This window comes from Vicia villosa, linkage group LG6 (genome assembly GCF_029867415.1).
Source record: "Vicia villosa cultivar HV-30 ecotype Madison, WI linkage group LG6, Vvil1.0, whole genome shotgun sequence".
Classification (NCBI taxonomy): Eukaryota; Viridiplantae; Streptophyta; class Magnoliopsida; order Fabales; family Fabaceae; genus Vicia; species Vicia villosa.
This window is the reverse complement of record NC_081185.1, coordinates 155,314,183-155,341,140: the sequence shown is the minus strand read 5'-3', so window position 1 is coordinate 155,341,140 and position 26,958 is coordinate 155,314,183. Positions and strand designations below refer to the sequence as shown.

The following is a 26,958-nucleotide window of genomic DNA, read 5'->3' as shown; positions in this document are numbered from 1 at the left end:
ATAAATGAGTTGAGAATGAGAGTTCTTCAGAGTGAATCTTTGGTTTGATTGTATCTGAAAGGACTGCTTGTCTGAATAAGATTCAGGATGAACACTGCATGTGAGTGAGAACATCTTTGCTGAAGACATTCTGTCTACCTGAAAAATCAAGTTAATAATATGCGATGTCTATGATGCATGTATGATATGAGATCCTCGAGCTAGAGGAGAAATATGCAAGTTATGTTGTGTATGAATATGCGTATGATGCATGATTGTGAATGTGAATATGAGTGTGAATGTGATGCATGGTTTATGCAGCTTAGAGCGTGTCAAGCTCCTGATTGGGAAAATAAATCCCAGCTTAGTCGTCAAGAAATGAAGGCATTGTGATTGGGAAAATAAATCCCTTGCTAGCCATTTGGAAGTGAAGGCATCGTGGTTGTTGATGATCTTCTGTCTCGCTTGAGTACCCTGGGTTGGGGAAATTCTTTGAGAACCAGGATGTTCTATTGAAGGATCTTTGATTACTGCTCGGGGGATGAACAGTAGTTTTGAGAGTTCGGACTGTGACGCCCTTTGGAGTGGGAATGAGGAAGATGCATAATCCTCCGATGCACTATCTGACCAAGTTTGGGTGCGGAGATCACACCTTCTGAAGACAGTAATCTGGAACAACCCTGCTGGGGAATAAGACTTCTTTCGAAAGAAAAATCTTTTTGAGGGATTTGTTGAGGAATGTGTCTCCATTGGGGAAACTTCCTTCTGATGCTGGTTTAGGATAATGTCCAAATAATTGGGGACATGTCCGGAATGCTATTCCTGTTTTTTCCTGGTAAACATCAATCATATTCAAATGCATATGTTCATTCAAAATATCATTGGGATGCTCGCGTATTCAAAACAGAAAAAATGAAAATGTTAGTTATAAGCTGCATTGATTTTTGAAAAGGTGCCGTGATAGGCGGATTAGTATAGGGAGACAACAATCCTAGAAGTAGGAAATTGTCAGAAAGTTTTGAAAAGTATTTATGAAAAGAAATAGCTATGTGAGAACGATCCAGTCAAGTTTCAATTCTGCTATTGCCAATCTGTCTTCGAGCATCTCATCCCTCACTTGTTGGAAGAAAGTGAGTTGGACTGATCGGTGTCTTTGAGGTGTTGAACCTTGTCGGTGAGTAGGCAGCTGAGCGGGACATAGTTGTATGCTTTATTCCCTAATTTTTGCCTAGGCTGCCCTTTCAGGTTTTCAGCCTACCGGGATAGTATTTGTTTTGTCTCTAATTTTTTGCCTGGATCGCCCTTTCGGGTTTTCAATCCACCGAGACGCTCATTTTTGCCTAAGTTGCCCTTTCAGGTTTTCAACTTAGCGAGCTGTATTTTTTTTTTTTTTAAGCAAAGTACTTTTTGACTATGTCCGCATTCACTGGGTGTGGGAAATCCTCGCCATCCATGGTGCGTAAGCAACATGGCACCGCCGGAGGAATATTTTCTTGATTATGAATGGTCCCTCGTAGGTGGGGGTCCATTTGCCTCTGGGATCACCTTGTGGTAAGATGATGCGTTTGATAACCAAGCCACCAGTTTGGTATGCTTGACTTTTGACTTTTTTGTTGAATGCTTTGATCATGCGCTTTTGGGTATAGCTGGCCATGACAAATAGCTGCGAGCCTCTTCTCATCGATCAAGTGTATTTGGTCGAGTCGAGTTTGAATCCAATCGTCTTCGTCTAGATCGGCTTCTTTCATGATCCTTAAGGAAGGAATCTGGATTTCGATTGGGAGAACTGCTTCCATACCGTAGACTAACGAGAATGGAGTTGCCCCTGTTGAAGTACGCGCAGATGTGCGATAACCATGAAGAGCAAAAGGTAACATCTCATGCCAGTCTTTGTAGGTTACTGTCATCTTTTGTATGATTTTCTTGATGTTTTTGTTGGCGGCTTCGACAGCGCCGTTCATCTTTGGTCGATATGGAGAAGAATTATGATGTTTGATCTGGAACTGCGTGCAGAGTTCAGTAATCATTTTGTTGTTTAGATTCGTGCCATTGTCAGTGATGATCCTTTCGGGGATGCCGTACCGACAAATGAGATTGTGCTTGATAAACCTGGCTACCACATTCTTGGTGACAGAAGCATATGAAGCTGCCTCTACCCACTTTGTGAAGTAGTCAATAGCGACCAGGATAAAGCGATGTCCGTTGGAAGCAGTAGGTTTGATTTCTCCAATCATATCAATACCCCACATTGCGAAAGGCCAAGGAGCCGTCAGAACGTTTAATGGAACTGGAGGTACATGCACTTTGTCGGCATATATCTGGCATTTGTGACAAGTTTTGGAATGATGATGGCAATCTGTCTCCATGGTAGACCAGTAGTAACCTGCTCTCAAGATCTTTTTAGCCATTGTATGTCCGTTGGAATGAGTACCGAAGGTACCATTGTGTATGTCTTCCATGATTTGTTCTGCTTCCTTCTTGTTTACGCAACGAAGTAAAGTCGAGTCATGGTTGCGCTTGTACAAAGTTCCATTGCTTAGGAAGAATTTGGAGGCAAATCTCCTTAGAAACTTTCTGTCGTTAATAGATGCTCCTTCAGGGTACTCCTGGGTTTCGAGATACCTTTGTATTTCATGGAACCATGATTTGTCTTCCATTTGTTTGGTATCGATCTCATTGCAATAGGCTGGTTCGTCTTGCCTGTAAATGGTGATCATAGGAGCTTCGTCGTCCCAATTGACTTTGAACATGGATGACATGGTAGCTAAGGCATCAGCTAGTTGATTTTCTTCGCGTGGGATGTGTTCGAAAGTGATCTCCTCGAAGTAAGGAATCAAACTCAACACATGTTCTTTGTATGGAATTAGATTTGGGTGCTTTGTGTCCCATTCCCCTTTGACTTGGTAGATTACCAAGGCCGAGTCTCCGTAGACTTCAAGGAATTTGATTTTTAGATCAATTGCAGCTTTGAGACCCAGAATGCATGCTTCGTATTCGGCTATATTGTTGGTGCAATTGAAACACAATCTGGCGGTGAAGGGTGTATGACCTCCTGTGGGGGAAATGATCACAGCTCCGATGCCATTGCCGAGCGCATTAGAAGCTCCGTCAAAAACCATAGTCCATCGGGATCCTGGTTGTTTGTAGTCATTGACTAGCATAATGTCTTCGTCTGGGAAGTCAAAGTTCAATGCCTGATAATCATCTACTGCTTGATGAGCTAAATGATCAGCTACCACACTTCCTTTGATTGCTTTTTGCGAAGTGTATTGAATGTCATATTCTGTTAGGATCATTTGCCATCTTGCAATCCTTCCAGAGAGAGCAGGTTTTTCGAACACGTATTTGATTGGATCCATCTTGGAGATCAGGAAAGTGGTGTGATTTAGCATATACTGTCTTAGTCGGCGAGCCGCCCATGCTAAGGCACAGCAAGTTTTTTCGAGTAGTGAGTATCTTGTTTCACAATCGGTAAACTTTTTGCTAAGATAGTAGATTGCGTGCTCCTTTCGACCGGAATCGTCATGTTGTCCGAGTACACACCCCATTGAATCTTCTAACACAGTTAGGTACATTATCAGAGGTCTGCCTTCCACAGGAGGTAACAAGATTGGCGGTTTTTGAAGGTATTCTTTGATTTTATCAAAGGCTAACTGGCATTTGTCATTCCATCTTTCCACTTGATCTTTCTTCAGTAATTTGAAGATTGGCACACAAGTAGGAGTCATATGGGCAATGAATCTGGCTATGTAGTTTAGACGTCCCAAGAATCCTCTGACTTGTTTCTCGGTACGGGGTATAGGCATTTCTTGAATGGCTTTGACCTTGGCAGGATCAACCTCAATACCTTTACTGCTGACGATGAAACCTAAGAGTTTACCGGATCTTACTCCAAAGGTACACTTGTTCGGGTTCAGTCGCAATCTGTATTTCTTGAGTCTGTCAAACAGCTTGTGTAAATGACTCAAATGTTCTTCTTCGGTGTTGGATTTTGCGATCATGTCATCGACATACACCTCTATTTCCTGATGAATCATATCATGAAATAGTGTTACCATTGCTCGTTGGTAGGTAGCTCCAGCATTTTTTAGACCAAAGGGCATTACTTTGTAACAAAAGGTTCCCCAGGGAGTTGTGAAGGTTGTTTTTTCCATGTCTTCGGGTGCCATCTTGATTTGATTGTACCCTGAGAATCCGTCCATAAAGGAGAATACCTTGCATTGTGCGGTATTGTCAACTAGTACATCGATGTGCGGTAAAGGGAAATCATCTTTAGGGCTTGCCCGGTTCAGATCTCTGTAGTCTACACACATTCTGACTTTCCCGTCTTTTTTGGGTACAGGCACGATGTTAGCTATCCAAGGAGGATAACTTACAACTTTTAGGAATCCGGCATTGAATTGTTTTTCAACCTCGTCTTTGATCTTTTTTGACATATCAGGCTTACTCCTTCGCAGTCTCTGTTTGACCGGAGTGCTTCCTTCTTTGATTGGCAGGCGATGAACTACAATGTCCGTGTCAAGGCCAGGCATATCTTGATAAGACCAGGCGAATATCTCGGCGTAGTCTTGCAACAATTGAATCAGTCTTTGCTTGACACTGTTTTCTAAGTCAGCCCCAATTCTGACCTCTTTCTTTTCTTCGTCACTGCCCAAGTTGATGACCTCAATCGGCTCCTCATGAGGCTGTATGGCTTTTTCTTCTTGTTCTAGAAGTCTTGCAATTTCTCTTGGCACTTCACAATCTTCCTCACTTTCGTCCTCAGTTTGGTAGATCGGATTTTCAAAGTCATGACGGGCAATAGCAGAGTCGTTATTGACTGGATCCAGCGTGTATGTGAATCTGCATGGTAGATATGTGAGTGTGTATGAAGAGAAAAACATAGCTATTTGAAAGCGAATAAAGAAAGAAAAAGGATCACAAAATTTTGAACATGCAAGCATCCCATGATTTTATTGAATGCACATAATCATGATATGACAAACCCTTTTTGTAGAAGGACCGTTGTGCTAAGGCACACGGCTTTCAAGCTCATGGTTCGATTGTTCAGGAACCACTTTTATCTTTGCACAATATACACAAAGAAAACAGGAAATGGCATTTACTCCTGATCAAAGGAGATCACATCCTCTGCTTTCCAGTTGTTCAATCCACCGTTGTTAGCAGGGAGCACCCAGCTGTTCCAGTTGCAGTTGTTCTTTTCGTCTTCCGTAGCATTGATTCCGCTAGTGGGAAAATGCGTAGGTAATTCTTCAGGATAAGTTGGATGATTTGTTGGATATGAGAATCCAGGTGGAGGTCCCTCTATTGGCTGAGCGAGATGCTCGATAAGGCCGTCCCATGCAGTAGGAATGATGTTTTGAATAGAGACTTGTGCATCCTGATAAGGAGTGTACTGTGACAGAAAATAACCTTCGTTGTTTGGCATCTTCCTGGCTTCTTCAAGAGCGAAGTTGTCGTCGTACTGTTCGTCCCATCCAGTCGGGACAATGTCTTTGATGGGAGTTGAAAAGCTCGGAGGAGCGGAATATTTCACCATATAGTCGTATTTGCCGCTGGGTTCTCCTAGCGTGTCCCATACTTCTTTGGGTGGATTTTGATATTGCTGAGTGACGGGACTTGTGATACTTCCGTCATTTTGATTACCCTCTTCTGTTGGAGTAAGATCTTCCAGAGCAATGTAAGAATTCTGAGGTGTGATATACTGGTAGTTGTAACCGTCATTTGGTCCTCCCACAGCATCCCACATTCCCATGGTAATGGGTGGAATTTCGTCTGGATATGGCTGAATGATGTGGTTCAAGTATGTCCCTTCATCATCAATGGCGTTTACTTCTTGGCTGGCGAAGTGTGATATTAACCCTTCAGAGCGAGGATTTTGATCATTCTTTTGATTTTCACCATTATAGCCCAGACCTAGCTTGTCGGACTTGTAGGGTATATCAGGGAGTTGTCCCCATACTGTGCGATCACCCTGTTCAATCATGGCTTTGGCATCTTTGAGAGAAGCCATAGTTGTAGCTGGAGTAGCAGGAATATGCTTGGTGGTAGAGATATCTGGAGATACAACCTCAAAAGCTTGATACGGAGTTTCGATGGATTCGCCCTCCATCTCAACATACTTGTCGTTGCTCAAGTGACTGACCATATATTCTTCTTCGCCATAGACTGTGACAACCTTTCCTTTTACTGGGTATTTTAACTTCTGATGCAGGGTAGAAGTTACAGCGTTTGCCCCATGTATCCAAGGGCGTCCTAGTAAACAGGAGTATGTTGGAAGAACGTCTATTACGGAAAAGATAACATCGAAAGTTTGAGAGCCCACTCTGATTGGGAGCTTAACTTCTCCGTACACCGTTCTTGTTGACCCATCGAAGGCTCTTACAACCACATCACTTGGTTGTAGCACAACTCCTTTGAAGTCAAGTTTTTCCAGTATTACTTTTGGTAACACGTTTAGAGAGGAACCATTGTCTATTAGCACATGAGACAGAGTGGTGCCGTTGCATTCGATAGAGATGTGCAGGGCCTTGTTGTGATTTCTTCCAGCAGGAGTTAGATCCACATCAGAGAAACCAAGACCATTGGGCACTGTAAGACTGGCGACACAATTCTCAAATTGGTCGATTGGGATTTCTTGAGGCACATGCGCAGCTTGAAGGAACTTCATTAGAGCTTTAGCATGAGCTTCTGAATATTTTAGCAGAGATAACATTGAGATTTTTGAAGCAGTATGCCCCAGTTGTTCGACAATATTGTAATCACTTTTGCAGATGATTTTCAATATTTCGTCCATCTCTTGCTTTGATGGATCCTCAGCAGTGATCTCTACCGGATTTTGAACTGGTTCGATCAGTGGCTCTTTGCCTCGAGTGTTGATATCTGGAATAGGAATTGGAACCTGGATTGGACTAGCAGCAATATTTGGAGAAATTTCTGGTGAAAAGATTCTTCCACTTCTCGTGATCTTGCTAGTGCCTGCAATGTTACTTACAGCTGAAGTAGTTAGTGTTGCGTCCTCTTTAGTCGAGGGATCCTGCTTAACTCCATGAATGTAAACATTAGTGTCATATCCCCATGGGACAGCTTTGTCTGAGGAGTATGGAAATGGAGTTGGTCTAGCAATGACTACTGATGCCACTTTGAGTGTAGCAGAAAGTTTGAATGGAGCCTTGGTAGAGATTTTGAATGGTAAGCTGGAAATCACTGAGACGTCTTCCATTCTTATCCCGTTGGCAAAGACTTTGCCCAACATGTCCATAGAAGGGAGCCTCTCAAACATAATGATACGGCGATCCATGTGTTTTTGAATTCCCATCTTTAGATTTTCACAACCATTGGGTTGGCGTGAGCAATAAAAGCAGTCGGGATCACAACCTGGAAAGTAACCAGCTTGGATGAACTTTCTTTTGACTTCGAGGAGTGGAATTGATACTTCGTTCACATCATAAATGTAAACTGTGTCTATGATAGCATTAACAGTTTTGTCATGCTTTGGCATAGGTGCTGTGATGACATTTGGAGTTTCTGGAGGATCGAACTCAATTTCTCCAGCATCTATCATGTCTTGGATTTTATTTTTCAGGGCCCAGCAGTGATCTGCGTCATGTCCTGGACAGTTTGAATGATAGGCACATGTTGCATCAGGGCGATAATTCAGAGAAGAAGTATTGACATTCTTCGGAGGACCCCTTAATGTGATCAGATCCGCTTTAAGCAAGTGCTGCAATGCCTGAGAGATTGGCATGTTGATTTTGGTGAAAGTTCTTCTTGGTGCATCTGGTCGATGCGTATATTTTGGCTGTTGATCTTTTTGAGGTGCAGATGCGGAGATCATAACTGCCCCTACAGATTGTTGCTGATCACTTTTGTGACTTGTCTGAATTTGCGCTGTATTGACCTCATTTCTGATGGGCCTTTTTGTAGTACCAGAGGAGGATCCTACTTGAATTTTTCCATTTCGAATGCCACTTTCGACACGTTCTCCGGTCAGTATTAGGTCAGTGAAACCTGATGATGAACTTCCCAGCAAATGGCTATAGAATGGGCCAGTTAAAGTGCCCATGAACATGTCGACTAGTTCGCGATCAGATAAGGGTGGTTGAACCCTTCCAGCCATATCTCTCCACTTTTGTGCATACTCTTTGAAACTTTCTTTTGGTCCCATAGACATGCCTCGCAATTGAGTACGAGTGGGTGTAAGATCAGCATTGTATTGGTACTGTTTGTAAAAAGCAGCAGCTAATTCTTCCCAAGTATGAACCTTGGTATTTTCTAGCTGGTAGTACCATTCGAGTTGTGTACCTGACAGACTTTCTTGGAAAAAGTGAATCCACAATTTGTTATCTGTTGTATGAGGTTGTATCTTCCTCACATAAGATCTCAAATGTAGTTTTGGACAAGAAACTCCATCATACTTTGCAAAGGTTGGAACTTTGAATTTTGGAGGGATGACAACATCCGACACGAGTCCCAGATCATTGAAATCTAAGCCAGGTATTTTTTGTATTTCCATAGCTTTCATACGATCCTCCAACTGTTGGTATTTGTTATCATCCTGTTCGTCTCCAGAATGATCTTCTTCTTCATTTGAAGAGAGAGAGGGTTTAGCAGAACCCTGGTTGCTTTGATTATCTTCTTGTTCACCATCACCGACTATTTCAGGGATTGGTGGCTTTTTGATCTTTTTGACAGGGATCTTGATCTTCCTTCTCAGGTAACTCAAGCCTGCAGATTCTTTGGGCTTCTTCTTCTTCTTGAGTATCAGGGCTTTCAGCTCTTGTTGCCCCTTTGCCAGTTCCAGAATTGCCACTTGAACTTGGGCATTCTGTACTTCGAGATTCTTGATGCTTGCCTCAGATTCCATCTCTTCTGACTGAAATAAACAGCGAAGAGATGAGAAACCCGTCATGAGAACCTGTTATGAAATGTGTATGACTGGATGCCATGTATGCAATGTGTATGCAATGTATATGAATGCAATGTATGAAATGCAATGTATGAAATGCAATGTGAATGCAATGCATGTGAATGCATGTGTGCAATGTTTTCAAGGATCATAGAGTCTAGATTTGTTAAAGAAGCAACAAACGTTAGTTAATCAATTTATTCTTTTTTCTTTGCCTCATTTGGGCTTACAAGACAGAAAATAAAATAAATGATCTTTCAGGTCTCCCGTGGGCGCTTTTTCTTTGTCCCCAGGAATGCGTTGATTCTTTGTTCTTTTTGAAGCTGTCTGGTGAGCTCGAATAGCCTTCTCTCATAGTCCTGACAGTGTTCTTTGAAGGTGTCTCTTTCCTCTTTGAGTTGAACCCAGGATTTTTGCAACTCTTCCAAGTCAGTTGGCATATCCGGGTGTAGAATAACTTGAGGTTCGTAACCTTCGACTTCTGATTCGATAGTCACAGGTAGAACAGCGGGATAAGGCATCATGAGTTTTTGAGCATGAGTACGCACCCATCTGAGGTAAAGTTCCATAGGAATAGAATTCCATTGCCCCAGAGTTTTGCTTTCTATTCTATAGACACTGTCCCAAGCCTGTATGAATCTTCGTCGGTGTCTGTGAGAATCATTCTCGTAATCAAACACAATGCCACGGATAATCATGTCATGAGGACCGTTGCTTCTTGCATATCCGAATTGGCGTAGAGCTAGAGAGGGATTGTAAGTGATACCTCCTTTAATGCCAAGGAGTGGCACATTAGGGTATTCTCCACAATGATCAATGATAGTAATGTCTCTTTGAAAGAAGTTGTTCCATCGGATATCTGAATGAGATAAAGACATGATTCTGTAAGACCATTGTGCTCTTTGTTCATTTCTCAGTACTGATCGGGGAAGATGACATGTAAACCACCTAGCCAGCAGTGGTATACAGCACATGAGAGTTCCTCGCTTCTTCGTGGTACGAGTGTGTAGAGAGTGTAGGATGTCTCCCAGCAATGTTGGTACCGGGTTGCGAATTAGGAAAAGGTTGATGATGTGTACACTTATGAACTGGTCGGAATTAGGGAACAAAACCAACCCATAGATCAAAAGAGCCATAACTTCTTCAAAAGCTGGATAACTTTTGTTTTCTAGCAGTAGTCGAGCCTTTTCCAGTAAGAATTTGGCAAGCAAACCTTCAACTCCACTCTTTGTTTCCCAATTGGATTTGATTTCTGACTTTTGCAGATGTAAAGCAGCAGCAATGACTTCAGGTTTTGGTTTTCTTTCTAAACCAGTGAAAAGTAATTGATCTCGGATTGGTAATCCAATTAATTCAGAGAATTCTTCCAAAGTGGGTACCAACTGGTAATCAGGAAATGTGAAGCAATGATGTTCAGGGTCGAAGAACTGGAACAGGACCCGTATCATGTCTTCTTCAAACTTTGAGGTAACCAAATGGAGTAGGTGACCATGCTTTTCAGTGAATTGAGCATTCCTGGGGAATTCTGCTACCAAGACTTTGAGTTCAGATGGCACCGTTGAGATATTGATTCGGATGTAATCTCTGGTGGCGGGAGCCATTACCTGCAAAAACAAAAGTAAACTCTTTGATCCTTGAAATGTGTAGTGAAAAATGATGTGTTTATGATGCAAACATGTGGCACACAAAAACAAATCAAACAATAGCCTTAGGTTTAAAGGCTTGCATGAGGTTGATAGGTGATACCCTCCCCTCTGAAGTTGAGTTGGTTGAAAACCTGTCCTAGAATAGTATTCGGGTTCTATGATCCTTGGAGACAACATCTCAATACGGCGCTCGGACGGCCGATCAAGAATATTCCTCGAGGATAACTAGCTTCGATCAATTTCAAAGCTAGCCACTTAATAGGCCACAAGTCAAGTTCAACTAAAAGGTTCTAAGACAAATTAGTGTTAATGACACTTCGGAAGCCTAATATACTCCTTGATCGCTTTTCAAGGGACATCAGTATAAACCAAAGTATCACACTAACGATGACTACCAGATCAACCGTATCGGTACATGCCGTACAGTTTCCTTGGTCTATTGTCATATACTTAAGGTATCTCGAGATTCGGGTTAGAATCTTTCACACAAGCAAAGTACCCAAGCAAACCTGTGAAAAGTAAAGCAATCAGATCAAACAATTGAAAACATCGAAATGATCTATACTCTAAAGGTAACCCCTTTTGAAAACATTTTGAATTTGTATTCCCCAGCAGAGTCGCCAGTTCTGTGGACCGTCCTTTCGGGCCATACCCCTCCGTGGGTGGGATACGTGAACTGACTCTTTTTTGTCGATCGGACGCTTTCGCGTCTCTTTTGAAAAAGTTTACAGAGTCGCCACCGACCTTTTATTTTATCCAATGAAGGAAAGGTTTATAAAAGAAACAGAAAAAAGACCTTTGAGAGATTCTGGGTAAGGGGGTAGGTTATACAAAGGGAAGGTGTTAGCACCCTTTGTATCCATGGTTATCCATGGGCTCTTTAGTTTGCTTAGCTCATTTGCTTTACTTTTCAATTGATTCGGAATGCTTTACCTGTGTTTTTGAAATACCTTTGCAAATAGAATTTGTAATGATCCTTGTGCGGATATATACAAATGCTTGTTTATCTTTCGAAAGATGTTTTGAAAAGATCGTTAATTTTGTAATGATCCGTGTTTGGATGTATACAAAATATTGTCTTTTGGAAAATTCGTTTTAAAAAAACAACAGTGTATGAGAATTTTGTTTGTTTTGATTTTGAGCAAGCAAACTAGGAGGTCTACCCTGAGTTAGGAGGTCTTTATCCTTGTTCCCTTTAAAAATCTATCCATTCGTCGGATATAAACAAAAGGTTCGATTTTGTACTCGAAACAGTAGAAATGTAACTTTGATTTTGAAAAGAGTGAAAAGGGGTTACCCTAGGAGGTGCAAATGTGATTGTGATTGAATTCAGATATTTATCTTTGAAGTTAGTGATCTGACGGTTCAGTTTTATCTTTGACATACACGCAGTTTATATGGGTGCTGGAAATTAAAATGCGGAAATGTAAAGTGCAGAAAGTAAATCTACGCTATTACATCGATTGTGCGGGAAATGTAAACTAGCCTATTTACATGAATTTGACATCCTATACATTTATCTAGGAATTTTAAATTGCAAGAAATAAAAGGCATATTTTTGTATTTTTGTGATTTATTTTAAATATAATTAATGCATTATTAATTAATTTAAAATAAAGAAAAGATGGAAATATGATTAAACCTAGCAAATAAGTTTAAAAATATGTACAAAATGTTTGTTAATTGATTTTAGAACAAAACTAATTTTTTTGGAATTTTTGAAATTGTTTTTGGATTTTTTAAGTTAATTAAAACATAATTATATAAATAATTACACAAATAATTAAAACTTAATGATAAAATTATCCTAAATATGTACAAAATTAGTTTATGATATATAAACAATATTTAACACAAAGAACAATTTTTTTTATGATTTTTTTGATTGGTTAGAATAATTAAAAAGTAAATATATAAACATATACTAATTAATTATATAAAATATTGAAATTATGGAGAAAAGTAAAATATTTTTATTTCAGAAAATAATATATATTTTTAGAAGTCTAAAATATTTTTTGTGAATTTTTTTGGATTTTAAAACTATTTTTAAATAATTTTGCAATAAAAATAAAATAAAAATAGAAAATATGAAAGGATACTAATCCTGTGTGGTGAGGAGCTGAGGTTCCATGGTGTGCTGCATGTTGTGATGCGTTGGATTGGAATATTGAATGAGATCAAGGGCTCAGATTGCAAGACACATGATGTAATGATGGGATTGCATGTATTGAATTGGTGGGGAGACCAGAGTCAGACTGGCCCCACCTCTTTCTTGCGTGGACAACGACCGGTTGACTGACGAACCACGCTGGGACGCGTGGTCGTCTTCAACCTCCAGACCTCACGTTTTTATATACAAATAGCGGGGGTTTTAAACCTCCCCTATTTTTACGATAAAATGCAACTTTTGAATAGCTTCATCAACCTGCAAAGATAAGCATTAGTAGCAAAAGAAGGCAACCCAGATCCACTAAACATGATGTCCTGAGTTCATTGGTGGTGTCAGTTTCTTTGTTTGAGGCCTGTAGCCATGGGTTCGAAGAGTTTAAAGTATGAACACTCATATGCACTTGTTAATGGCATGAGGTGATTCTCACGTGGTAACTTTCATGTTAAAGCCCAGATCACTCCTATAGGACCTTATGAACATATTAGGATGGTTAGTTTACATGGAAATTGATTGCATATAAGAAAACGAAAGTCAAGTGCATATGTACATGAAGAACACTATGCTCACTATACGACTCTCATGGGACTATGTTAGGAGTTCAATCTTACTCTATATGATTTGAGAAGATGATTGGAAAGCTTTGTTTGTATTAATATTGCTTGGAATATAGAATTTGAAAATTACAAAGTGTATGTATTTTTTGGAGAATTTTATGATAATGATAGCTATGCTCTTGCCCTCAATTCGTGTCCTCTTGTTGCTGAAGTAGAATAGCTTATTTATAAGCCAAAGGCTGCTTGGAAGTGAAGCAAGAAGCTTTGATTGCTCTTGTTGAAAATTTGATTTTTAAAATATTAAAAATCTTTGAATTGTTGACCAAGTCTTCTTCTATTCAATGCTCTTGCCTTGGGCATCAATCTTCTGCAGAAAAATGAAGACTTTGGAGGTGAGTTATGCTTGGAGATCAAGCCACCAATTATCCATGCAATTTTCCTTTAATTTTAATCTTAAAATAAGATAAAATTATGTCAAAAATGGATAATATAGATGTGGGCTTTGTCTTGGTCGTGGGAGGCCCATAGTAACATGGCAAAGATGTTTGGACCACAAAAACTTGGCATCTTTTGGAAAAAAAACATTTTTGAGCAATGTTGATTTCATGCATTTTCCCAAAATTTAGCCAACTTCAACAAGGTGTAAATCCTTCAATTTTTGTCATATGAAGGAGATCTTGCACTTTTTGGAAACCTCAAAGAGTCCTCTAACCAATGTCTTTGGTCTCATGTCAAAATGATTTTTGGTTCTCCTTGTGTGTCCTTTTGAAAAAAGTGTCTTTTTGTTGACTTTGAAAATGACCTGTAATGTCTTTGGCCATATTTTTCAAATGGTGAATGCTATGACCATGGGATCAATTGCATTTGAAAGATAATTGAATTTCCTTCAAAATGAGCTTTGGTTGACATTTTTTGGATGAAGGATGAGAGAGTTATGATCAGTCAAAGTTGAGTTGACTTTTCAGGCAAAAACCCTAATTTTGAATCTTAGGGTTTTGTTGATTTTTGATCTTTCCTTGATGAATTGTGATCATCCAATGATCAAATGTTGAATCCTTTGACAAAATATGGATTTTGACAAAAAATTTCATTTTTGACTGTCAGTTGACTTTTTTGGTCAAACGGGTCGTTTGTTGACTGTTTGAGCTGCTGACGGTGCGTCTGAGTGAATTGAAGTTTGAAAATTTGTATGATGGTACTTTGAGATGTATGGATGTATATGAAATCCATTTGAGCTCTCAAAACTTGTTGCTCCTGTTAAAACAAGAAAAACCCTGATTAGGGACTGTCTGTATAGGAGGCAGTTAAGCGTACCTGATTTTTGTGCAGTGTTGAGTTTCTGCTAATCATGTGATATTCAGAAGACTTCTAACACAAAAATCTTGGAAATTTGAATTGTGAATGATTGATTTGATTGATTGTACAAATCACTGAGAATTGTACTGTCTGCAGTCTGGCTGTCAACTGACTGTTCGTGTACTGAAGCAGCAGTTAAAGTGAAAAATCAACAGTCAAAGTTAATTTTCTTTTTTTTTGTTGTTTTTGTTTTATGTTTGAAAAATTAAAGTTATTTACATGACTTGTTAAAAACACAGACATAATAAATAACTAATATATACTGTTACCAGTACAGTCTGAGTTTCCTGATTCTGCGCCTGCAAAAAGATTTAACTCTGTACCAATTGTGTCAGTACTATTTATCTGTAAATAAATAAATAGCATGTGTGAAGTAATAAAGAACAGTATTTGGCGTTTGCGTAAGAATAAATTCCACTGTAAGCCAAGTTACTGTGTAAGAAAAATTCTGAAAACCAAGTTCTTCATATGTCAGGATATTTTGAAAAAATCCATGTTTATATGAGACTCTTAATTTTCATATTGAAACTTTCCTGAAAAAAGAAGTGGGCAAATTTTGGGGTATAACAGTTGGTAAAAAAAATATATCCAAAATCTTGTCCTCTAACTAAATCCATGTTTGAATGGTTGCACTTGGTAAAAATTATAGTCAGTCTTTTGATCTTCTAGTTAAAGAAAACCTAAACAATCTAAGCTTGATGTAACTAATAGCCACTCCCTATGGTTTTCACATAGAACACGTCTCGTAAAAATGGGTCAAATGCTCTCATGGATCTCTAATTGCACTTCCATCAGTTTGATTGTCTCTTAGACCTGCAAGAATAATATTTTTAATGTCAAAAGCAATAGGTTTTTCGTTTGGAACTCGAGAGATATTTGTCCACCATTTATTCTCTTGCAGCACTCTCCCATAGTCCTTCTTGGTGGTTGTGATGGGTCATTCCTATTTTATTTCCTTGCGTTTAATCTCGTTATCCAAAGATGATGGTGTATGCTTTTCTTTTAGTTTCTCTCTAGCTAACCTTGTTGCTTAACTGCTTTCTAATTTGCCATCGTCGTCTTCTTAATCTCTGAATCAATTAGTAGTAAATTGGATTGTGAACCTCACATTATCAACTAGAAAATACCTCAATAGCAATGCACAAAGTAACAAAACTAAATAATATCAGAAAATAATATTAAGTAAAAAATAACAAATAGATAAAACAAAAATTAAAAAAATGAAATAAAAATGACAATCAAGACAGGAAATTTTCCTTGTTGAAATTAATTGACAGTCCCCTACAACATTGCTAAAAACTTGATGATCAAAAGGTGTGATCAACAACTCAATATTAGCCTCGACGCCATAACAACATAACCGCTCCCCTACTGTAGGACCTAGGGCCATGTGGTGCAAAACATTTCAATTACAAAATAAGCCTGCTCCTACTCAACATATCTCTGGCGTCGTTTCTAAGACGGGGACCGGCCCGAGCATATCCTAACGATGAAGAGGATTTGTCTTGAGATCGGTACCAAAACTTCCACCATAATCCTAGCTTTATATATGGCATAAAGGATTTGAGGGCTATTGTTTTGGGCTGACCAAACGCCTAAATACCAAAAGTTTAATCTAGAATATCATCGAAGGAGAACGATGAACAAGTGTGGACCCTCGCCAGAAGGTTGCACGCCTGATGTGGACTGTTTGTTATCATCATCCGTTGGATACAATTCAATGGTCTCCCGCATTCTTCATCGTGCCAAAATATATAAGCTTGACTACATATGCCATGACAAGTATAATTTCATTCACTATTGAATGGTTACATCTCTTTGACTTCATTGACTTGAACGTTGGGGCGTTAACTTTGTAAACACACTTTCGCTCCATCATTCTGAAGACCAACACCACTATATCAGATAATTCATATCTACCCATCACGAAACTTTTGTTTCTCGCAGGAACATCATCCATTTTAATTTATTCTTTTTATTTTTATAAATTTTTTTCTTTTATTTTAGTTATTGGTGCTTTATTATTTATCATTTTAAAAAAAATGATTGAAGAGACAAATAGAAAATTAATATTTTAAAATTTTTTATTGGATAATTTTCCGCACTAACTTATAAACCTAATTATAACCATGCGTTAAACAAATACATGTTGTTCACTTGATTAGTTGATTTGTTCATGTCATTAGCCGTGTCTTAACCAAAGCTCAATCACAACTACATTTGATTAGATTAGATGCAATTAATTTCAAAACATATTGTTAAGACCTAAAACCGTAGCATAGTGAATGGTTTATTAAAATCAATATAAACCAAACTTTCAAAAGATCATTCTCTTGTTATGTTTGTTTTTCCCAACCCATCAAAAAACAAAGACTCTGTTATATTGTTTAAAGTTTATCATTTGTTATAAAAAAAAAACGTGACAATAACATACATAACCATTTAACGTTCTGTGTTGAAATCATGACGCATGGCTCGCGGTTATAACCCAAAAATAAAAAACCTAACATTTCCAATGCCGTTCATTCTTGTTACATTCCAATTCCAAAATATAATAAATAATAATCAAAAATCATTTTTCAAAATTGTAGATCGTAGAAAAATAGAAAATCAAAGAAATCGATCGAGAAAGACACATTCAATAATTTGACGCTTACGGCGGCGGGTTAGTGGCCAACCACCACACCACCACCGTACCGGCCTAACCACAAACCCCCGCAATATCGTACGTCAAAAAATTAATCAAAACGATGTCGTCCTTATCATATTCCTCACCATATCAACTATTAGAAATTAACATGATCTCAGCACAGGATTTATCTCCTGTTTCCAAGTCTATGAAAGCCTATGCAGTCGCATGGCTAAATCCCGAACGAAAACTAGCCACACAGATTGATCAAACGGGCCACACCGATCCCACGTGGAACGAGAAATTCGTTTTCCGCGTCGACGATGAGTTTCTCGGATCGGAAAATTCTGTTATCATGATCGAGATCTACTCTTCCGCGTGGCTCCGTGATGTCCTCGTCGGAACCGTCGCTGTTCTCGTAAGCAATCTCATCCCGCCGGGAACTCGCTCCGGTAACCGGAAACCTAAGCTTCGTTTCGTGGCTTTGCAGATTCGTAGACCTTCCGGTCGTCCGCAAGGGATTCTTAACATCGGCGTTTCGTTGCTTGATAGCACGATGAGGAGTATGCCGTTGTACTCGGAGTTGAGCACTTCGGCGGTTGGATTATGGGATCTGATGGATTTGAATCCGAACAAGAAGAAGATGATTAACAATTGTGATAATAATTCAGCCACGGATTCGAAGATGTTAACTCTTCAACGTTGCCAGAGCGAGAAAAACGATTCGACGGTTAACGAATATTCGTATTACGGTGCCGCCGGGAAAAACGGTTATAACGGTTATGAGGAATCTGAAGTGAGCACGGTGGTACAGAGAAAAGGTGGAAACGAGGAGTCGTTGTGTTCGGATGTCGGACCTTCACCATCGGTTGTTGCGGCCGCGATAGCCAAGGGATTGTATCCATTACCGGCGGGGAGGATGAAGACTGTGGAGAGGGAGAGGGAAAGACCGGTGGTTGATGAATGGTCGGAGAGTAATTGTACGGAAGGGATGAATACGAAGATTGAGAGGTGGCGAAATGAGTTGACGCCGATGTATAATAAGGAAGAATGCGACGAATTGGATGAGGAGATTAAGAAGAAAATGGTGGCGAAGCAAACGCCGAGGCGGATTGGGAAGACACCGGGACGGCCGCCGGTGAGTCAGAAAGGGAAGTTTTCGTGTTTTGGGAAGGCGTTTGGGTGTGAGTTTTCGATATCTTGTGGAGGAAGTAACCGGAAAAAGAAGCGCGATAAAGTCGGTCTAACCTCAAACTCTGAGCTAACTTATGATGAATCGTTTATATGATTAATTTCACTAACTAATTATAAATGAATCATTCCAATGTTAAATATCATATTAATTATTGATTGTTGTTGGTGGATGATGGATTGTGTTGGAGACTTGTTTTGAATTGTTCTGCTGTATGTAATTGAGGTTATTTGCATGTTGATGAATCATGATATGATACATGTATAAGCAGAAGAAGGATGAAACTATGCATGATATGCGTCTTCTCGGATCGAGTAGAAATGAGAGTAGATCTCATGTCATTCTTTTTTTCTCTTTTGTTTTTTTCTCTTACTTTTGTTTTTATTTTTTTTTATTTTTGTGTATATTGGCATTCAATCAATTGAATGAGTTAAACCTAACTGGTTTTCTTTTTTGTTTACCTATACATAATGTAATTCTTTTCATTTCAATTTATTTACATTTTTTTCTGATATGTGTTTCTTCATTCATGTTTATTAATCAGGTAAGAAACAAGAGGAGTTTTTTATTTGTCAAAAAAAATAAGAGAAGTTTTGATACTTTGTTGCATTAAAGCTTAAAAATACATTACAAATATACGGAGCTAAACAGTAAGTTTACTTTTTTTTTTTTTTTAAAAGCAAAAGATAATAACTAAATAAAAGAGACAAGACATAAGCCATACCAAGTCTAAATGGTACAAAGTTCACACCAGTACAAAAAACAAAAGATACAGGAAAGTGCATAAAGCCTATATTACAAAACAGAGAATTGCACTCCTATATTAAAACAAGTGAAATTCACATCAGTTCCATAAACTCCACCCCACTGTAATTCACCACCAAATATGCCCAATGAATTCTAGTGTCTCAAACCAAACAGCCTGAAAGTCTTTGCCTCCAAGGTAGATCAGCTCCAAAATATTCCAGCAACATAATGAAGCTGGAAACTAAAACTCTGATATAATTAGCAGAAAATAGTGCAGAATAGCAACTCACAGCCGAAATAAACCGAAAATCAGTCTACTCTACTATCTTAACAAGTAAAAACTAATAATTATCGTAATAACAAGTAAAGTAACACACCAAGTAAAATAATTGATTGTTCGTTTGTTTAGTGGTGATTGACACTGGATTTGGTGTGAAGAACCAGAGGCTGACTGCGATTGGGAGGGGGTTGACTGCGATTGAGAGGGGGCTGGATCCACTAGATATCATAACTGATCCCCCGAATCGGACTATACCGGTGGTAATAAACCAAAAAAATAAAATAATAATAATAATTAATGTTAGAAAAATATCAATTTCTAACACTTCTTCTTGATATTTTTCTTTAATACTCAAAACGTTAATCTCAATTATTCAAACTTTCCTTTGGAAATAACTTTGGTCATTATGGCTCTGGTTTCATTATAACTTTGGACATCATATATAAGTTATCAACTAGTTTATCAGTCAACCATTATTTTTACCAAACAAACCCTATACCTCCAATCTTAAAACCTTCAGGTTAGCCGACATAAATGTCCTCATCAAGCAACCCATTCAAAAAAGCATATTTAACATAGAAATGATAGATTTTCCATCTCAATTTTGCTACTAAGGCAACCAACAACCTAATTGTTTCATGTTCTACAACAGGTGCAAAAGTGTCGGAAAAATCAACACCATGTTGTTGAAAATAACCTTTTCCCACCAATATGACCTTAAGCTTATTTATATAACCATCATCATTGAGTTTTGTTCTATAAATCCACTTAACACCAATAATCTTTTGATTTTTTGGTTTGTCTACAAGCTGCCATGTTTGATTTTCCTCAATCATCTTCATCTCCTCTGACATGGCAACTTTCCATCCCTCAATATTAGCAACTTCAACATACCGTGTAGGCTCTAATGTAGAGCTATATTGCACATGACATAAATATCATCCAAGGTTTTAGTACCTCAGGTTGGTCAGCATTACAATCATAATTTTCTCCTTCATCTTTAGAATTTTGATCTTTCAAACTATCTTTCACAGGAAATACCTTACTTGAACCTTCAGTTTGATTTTTTTCCCAATTCCATTTAAAGAACTCATCAAACTTCACATCCCTGCTAACCATAATTTTTCCGGTCTCCAAATTATAAAATCGATACCATTTGAAGTTACTATTGTTCCCAAAAATATACCAATGGTGATTCTACTCACTTTGAATGATGGAAGAGCAAAATGTACACTTACATCATTGGGATTGATGATGAGTTATGGGACATCCTTGAGGATGGTATTAATACTTAAGTAGATGGTGTAGGAATGGTTGCAAATAGAAAAGTTCTCACACCAACTCAAAACAAAGTGTGTAGAAAATACCACAGAGTAAGAGTTATTATTGTTGATGCACTACCTCACTCTAAGTACATAAAAATAATAAATAAGTCAACTGTTAAGACTATCTTTGAATAATTATAGGCTACCTATGAAGGTAACCAGTAGGTGAAAAAGGATAAGCCTAGCCTTTTGGTTCACTAGTATGAACTCTTTAAAGTCAGGGATGATGAAGACATTGAAACCATGTTCTTTAGGCTTCAATTTCTTGTATCAGGTATCCAAGTTTTGAACAAGAGTTATACATCTGAAGATCATGTCAAGAAGATTATGTGAAGTCTTCCTATGAGATTCAGACCTAATGTTACAACTATCCAGGAGGTTAAAGACCTGGATACTCTCTAAGCCTTGAAAGCCATAAAATGAAACTCAATGGAGATGAGTCTGGGAAAGTGTCCAAATCACTAGCTTTAAAGTCTGCTTCTGAGCAGTCTGGTGGTAAAGTTCACAGATCTACAAAATTCAGCAAATCAGAATAAGCTTCTAATGAAGGAGTTTCCGATGATAACTCTAATGATGAAGAAATGGCCTTTATCATAACAAGGTTTCAATAACTGGATAAAAGGAACATGAGATTTTCTAGTAGAAACAATGGCTTCAGAGGCTCTAGTTCCAGAGACAAAGAAGATAACCAAAAGATTTGTTACAACTGTAACAAATCTGGTCACTTTAGAGCAAATTGTCCTTATCTACAAAAGGACAAATCGAATAAAGGAAGCTTTCAGAAGCATAACTTCAGAAACAAATTCAAGAAAAGTCTCATGGAAACATGTGATGAACTTGGTAATGAAGAAAGTTCTGGCAAAGATGAAGGAAAAGCAAATCTGGCATTGATGGCTCTCACATCATCTGATGAAGAATCAGAATCCTGCCCAGGTTCGAAATCTGGCGAAGAAGATAAGATATTTTCTAACTTTTCTTGTTTTGATCTTTTTACTTTCACTCAAGATCTCATGAGTCATTGCAAAGATAAATCAAGACACAAGAAAGTCTTAAAGAGAGATCATGATCTTTTAAAAGAAGAATTAAAATTGTCTCAAGACAAATTTGAATCTCTTGAAAAAGATCATAAGGCTCTCTTAGATAAAGCTTCTAATAAATCAATAAGTGAGCACGAGATGACTTTTCAAAGTTTTATTACAACAGGTCTTGAAAGAACTAAAGTTGCTTCTATGATATATGGAGTGAGTAAGATCAAAGGAGAAAGTATGAGTTATAATGGAGAATGCTCAAAAATGAAAATTCCATGATAGGGTTTATCTCCTTGATTGAGTCAACTTCAGTTGATGAAGCTTTGTCAGATGATGGGTGGATTGTGGCTATGCAGAAAGAACTAAATCAATTATAGAGAAATGATGTTTGGGATATGGTCTCTAAACCAAATAAGAGAAACATTATTGGAAGACAGTAGATATTCAGAAACAAATTAAATGAGTAAGAAGATGTGGTAAGAAACAAAGCTAGACTGGTAGCCCAAGGCTATAGTTAGCAGGAAGGTATATATTTCTCTTAAACCTTTGCACCAGTTGCAAGGCTAGGGGCAATCAGACTCCTTGTTTTTTATGCCATCAATCATGATATTGTTTTATATCAAATGGATATTAAGAGTTGGAAGTGGGACTAACCTGAGACCACAACTTTTGTAGACGCTTTAGGAATCAGGGACCACAACTTTCAGTTTCGATGGTGAAGAACTAAGTAGACGCGATTGTGTTGATGTTGCACATTTGAGTTTGTAGGGTTTTCGTTTGGGGGTTCAGAATTCAGATTCAGTGAGATGGTAATAAAATGTTTACCAAGCAATTAAACCCACGTGTACACTGTTAAAACTTAATTAAAAAAAATTATTCCAATTGTCTAGCCACGTCATCTCCCGTTAGAGCATCTCCAATGGTGTAATTTATTTTTGGATTCTTTGTGGGACTCATTAAGACACAACATCTTAAAGTAATTCATCTAATTTTAACTCCATCTGTGCAACTCTAAATAACTAATACTGGGTCCCACAATTTTATCTCATATATTAATATTTTATTCAAATAAAGTGTTAATTTTTTTAAAAAAACTAGCCCATTTTAAGATTTATTATTATTTTAATTTAATAAAAAACTACTTTTATCATCATTGCATTGTGAAGCAACGGTTGGCCAAAGTGGCCAACTCCAATGGCTCTCAATATTAAATATTAACTATACGCTTGCTACTCTGGATAAGTTTTCAAAAAACTGCTGTTGGAGATATTTTTAGAGTCTGTTTGGTAACACCCCAAAAAAAGTTTTTAGCTTTTCAGCTCACATTAACGAAAAAGTTCTGTTTGGCAACTCTCTTTTAGTTTTTCTTTCAAAAGCTATTTGAAGTAGCTTTTGAGCTTGTAACTTTTAACTTGTGACTTTTTCTTCCATTTGTATCCTTTTTATTTTAACAAAATATATTATTATCCTTATTAATTAAAATGTTCTTTTATGTCATTTTGTATCTATCTGCTAATGAAACACCTAATTTACCAAACACTCATGTTAACTTATCAGCTATCAGTCACCAGCTATAAGCTACCAGCTATCAGTTAGTTTTACCAAACAGAGCCTTAGTGAAATTTAACGTTGGGACTAATAATATGGATTGAAAAATTTATAGAAATCAATCTTTAATTTTTTTTTAAGAACTAAAAGTAAAAATGACTATATTTATATTTAATATTAATAATAATAATAATAATAATAATAATAATAATAATAATAATAATAATAAAATATATATATAATAATAGAAGATAGAAAGGTAGTACTATATATACCGATTTATTTTGTGTTGGAAAAAATAATTTTGGAGAATAAAAAAGCCCTCTCTTGTTTCTGGATCGCTGCTTAACAGTAAGACTGTTGTCTCAATTTGCTGAGGTAATAATACCATTTGAATTTATGTCTTGGATTGAATTTCCATTTTGAATTCTTACGGTTTTTGCATTCGATTTGATTTCTTATTAGGTTCAATGGATTGGGTTTTTGTGCATAAAACTTGGGATAAGTGGGCTTCTATCAACATTGGTTCTGGTCAGCAACTTTTTCGACATTGACACGGCGACATCAGTAATAGTTTTGAAAATTTGTTTAATGAATTTTGTAGACTGATGTTCATATTCCAGGTCTTCCTTTAAAAGCTGCTTTGCTGATTAATTATGACCCCACTGGACCATCTCGTCTGTTATCTACCATGTAAGAAGGATTATTTTGCATATTTGGATTCTGTTTTTCTTATTTTTTCATACATTGGATTTACCTATTGGACCATGGAATGCTGGCAGTGCTGAACAAGAAGGAATAAAAGTCAATATCATTGAATTGAGACATTTTGTAGACTGCATCAGACAGAATAAGCTCCAGACTGAGATCTTCAATATTGGGTCCAATCAATGTAAGCTTCAGCTTAGCTCTGCTGTAAGGACATTAGGTCTATTTTAAAGATTTTACCTCGTGTAGATGTTTATGAGTCAGGACTCTTGGAGAGTTAGGCTACGCTTAACCAGATGGGTGTATGTAACGAAATAAGATTATAAGAGAAGTTATTAAGAAAGATCTCGAGATTAACGATTTGGAAAGAAGCATGGTCATGAATAGAACATTATGGCAAAAGTTGATTCATGTAGCCGACCCTATTTAATGGGATAAGGCTTGATTGTTGTTGTAATTTCTCTATGGGGATCTACTTTTTGAGGGCGGCTTAAGAAATTTTATGGTGAGTCGTGTTTTTTGAATTGGTTGGGGTTTTGTTCAAAACAACTTATGATCAATATTATGTAGAGGGGTTGTGAAAGAAGGTTCACACATACAGGTTTGAAAGTTTATAACGTTCTGGATTTGAGATGGATAGGTAGATGCATGTTGTTCCATGTGTGATATATTGATATGCATGTCATTGGACTCACTGGTTTTTGCGTGTGCATTGTGTAACTCTGCTCACTACTGTGGTGCATTGTAGTTCTCTTTTAAAACATTACTAACTTAATTTTGGATGGCAGACTTGGTTACATCAATTCACGAGAACTGGTTTAGTGCAAGGTGCATAAACACCTCAAAGCCTGCTGGGGAAGGTGCAATTGTTATGCAAACAGCAGCATATATCTTGGTTGCTCTGTAAGCATATATTTCTAATTCAGCACGTTGATCATCGACTGCAAATGCACTTTATTCTTTATTTTCCTCTCACTTTTCATTGTATACTTATCTTTAGTTTCACAGGTATGAAGGTTCCATTGGTCCGGCATCTCGTGCTATGGGAGCTGCTGATCAGTTAGCAGCACAATTAGGGCGAAAAAATCTTTAGAATGGTCCTCCTCCAGACGGCTTTACATTGTAGCTCCTCTAGCTGTTGTGCAGTGTTAGGCAAGACATTAATGACCCAACAAATTAAGACTCTGCAACTCTATCACAGAAAAATAGGAATAAATAGGAAATAGTTTATGCTTTTGTATAGGTTATTATTTTGATTCGTTTTTATGGTAGTTATAGTTTAGTTGGGTAGGGGTGAATAATCCCCTTTCTGCCTTCTGCTACTCAAAGAAATCTAACATGCAGACTGTTGCGGCCAAGTGCACTGGTGACATTCCGATGAAGCTATTGAAGAACCATGCCGGTGTTAGTAATGAGTGGGATCCTATCATTGTGTATGATTTACATTCTGAAGTAGACAATTCGTTAGATCTTCTTCCCTTGTTTGTTAGATTTTATGCAGGTAATTTGTTTAACTGTTACCAACATAGCCTTATGGTGAAGAACATTACACTCCATAGGGAAAGGCAAATTGGAAGGGTGCGCAGGAGTGGGGGAAATATGTTAGAAAAACGTTGTTGTCCCAAAAGAAATTATTGTCATGAGTTGTGTACTAGGCTGTCTTCTTTAAAAAGTTGCGGCATTTGCTTAAAATTGTGCAAATAGATTATCAATAGGGGTGTTTCCAGAATTAAACATTCCTATCAAATCTGTATCAGGCTCTTGATACAATGTAGGGGGAAGGGATTGTCTTCCATGAAATAATCATCCAGTTACAATAGTCAATGAGAGAGAAAATGTTAAAAGGTTCAGATTTACACTTCTCCCTCTCAGGTGAAAATCATAATCGAGAGAATCCCTTCCCTACAGTGTAGGGAACACAAGAGGAAAAAGAGAGAAGTTGACAGATGTGTTTGGTTTGTTGTGTTGAAAACTATCCAATATGTGCATTCTAACCATTCTACTATGTGAAAGTTATTCAATGAGACTTTTTCAATTCGCGCACATTAGTAAATTTAAACACTGCCTATAAGAATTACTGAATTAGGGTATTTTTGTTTGGTTTCAGTTTTATTAAAAATGATTTTTACAATATTATATATTTTTGTTACAAAAGTTTACATATAATTTTAAAAAAACATCAAATAAAAATTTGATTTAAATAAAAAAAAATTTAATGTTGTTTTAAGTATTTTATTATTTTATATCATTTTTGGATATCAAAATTTTAAAAAACACTTAAATTTAAAACTGTGTTAAATAGTTTTTTATAAAAATTATTTTTGAAATATATTTTTCTGAAAAAATCATGTGATTTTGACTAAGTTTTAAACTTTAATAATATATATTTATGTTATTAAATATCAAAATTAATCTTTTATTTTATAAAAAATGAATTTAATTTTTTAATATTTTTAAAAATATTTATAATTTTTTTGTTTAATACATTTTTTTAGTCTCCTATTTTAACCACGAGATTCATTTTAGTTCTTTAATTTAAAAATGGTTTACATTGGTACATTAATCTTTTTCGTCAAATTAGCGACAAATTTACCGAGATGGTTTACATTGGTACATTAATCTTTTTCGTCAAATTAGCGACAAATTTACTGATTGATTTTTGAATTTTTTTGTAGTTAATTAGACGAAAAAGGGTTAGTATTATATGTTTTGATGAGTTAAGAGATTATATAATATTTTTTCAAACTAAAATATCAAAATGAATTTAAAGATTAAAAAAGATACTAACCCTTTTAAAAAAAAAAAAAGAAATACAATTTCTTTTTTATAAAAATCAAACAAACATACTCTTAATATCTTCATTGAACTTTTACGAGAGTTTCTAG

General features: G+C 37.1%; 2 protein-coding genes across 2 annotated transcripts; both read left to right on the top strand.

Annotated features, from left to right (window-relative positions):
- The first annotated feature begins 17,176 nt into the window (after positions 1–17,176).
- Positions 17,177–18,949, top strand: LOC131612873 (uncharacterized). Its single transcript, XM_058884622.1, has one exon. The coding sequence runs from the start codon at positions 17,367–17,369 to the stop codon at positions 18,531–18,533; it is 1,167 nt and encodes a 388-aa protein (XP_058740605.1). The 5' UTR covers positions 17,177–17,366; the 3' UTR covers positions 18,534–18,949.
- Positions 18,950–23,656: 4,707 nt separating this feature from the next.
- Positions 23,657–25,562, top strand: LOC131612872 (uncharacterized). Its single transcript, XM_058884621.1, has 6 exons — positions 23,657–23,743; positions 23,831–23,896; positions 23,989–24,058; positions 24,148–24,257; positions 24,862–24,976; positions 25,082–25,562. The coding sequence occupies exons 2-6, from the start codon at positions 23,836–23,838 to the stop codon at positions 25,164–25,166; spliced, it is 441 nt and encodes a 146-aa protein (XP_058740604.1). The 5' UTR covers positions 23,657–23,743; positions 23,831–23,835; the 3' UTR covers positions 25,167–25,562.
- Positions 25,563–26,958: the final 1,396 nt, after the last annotated feature.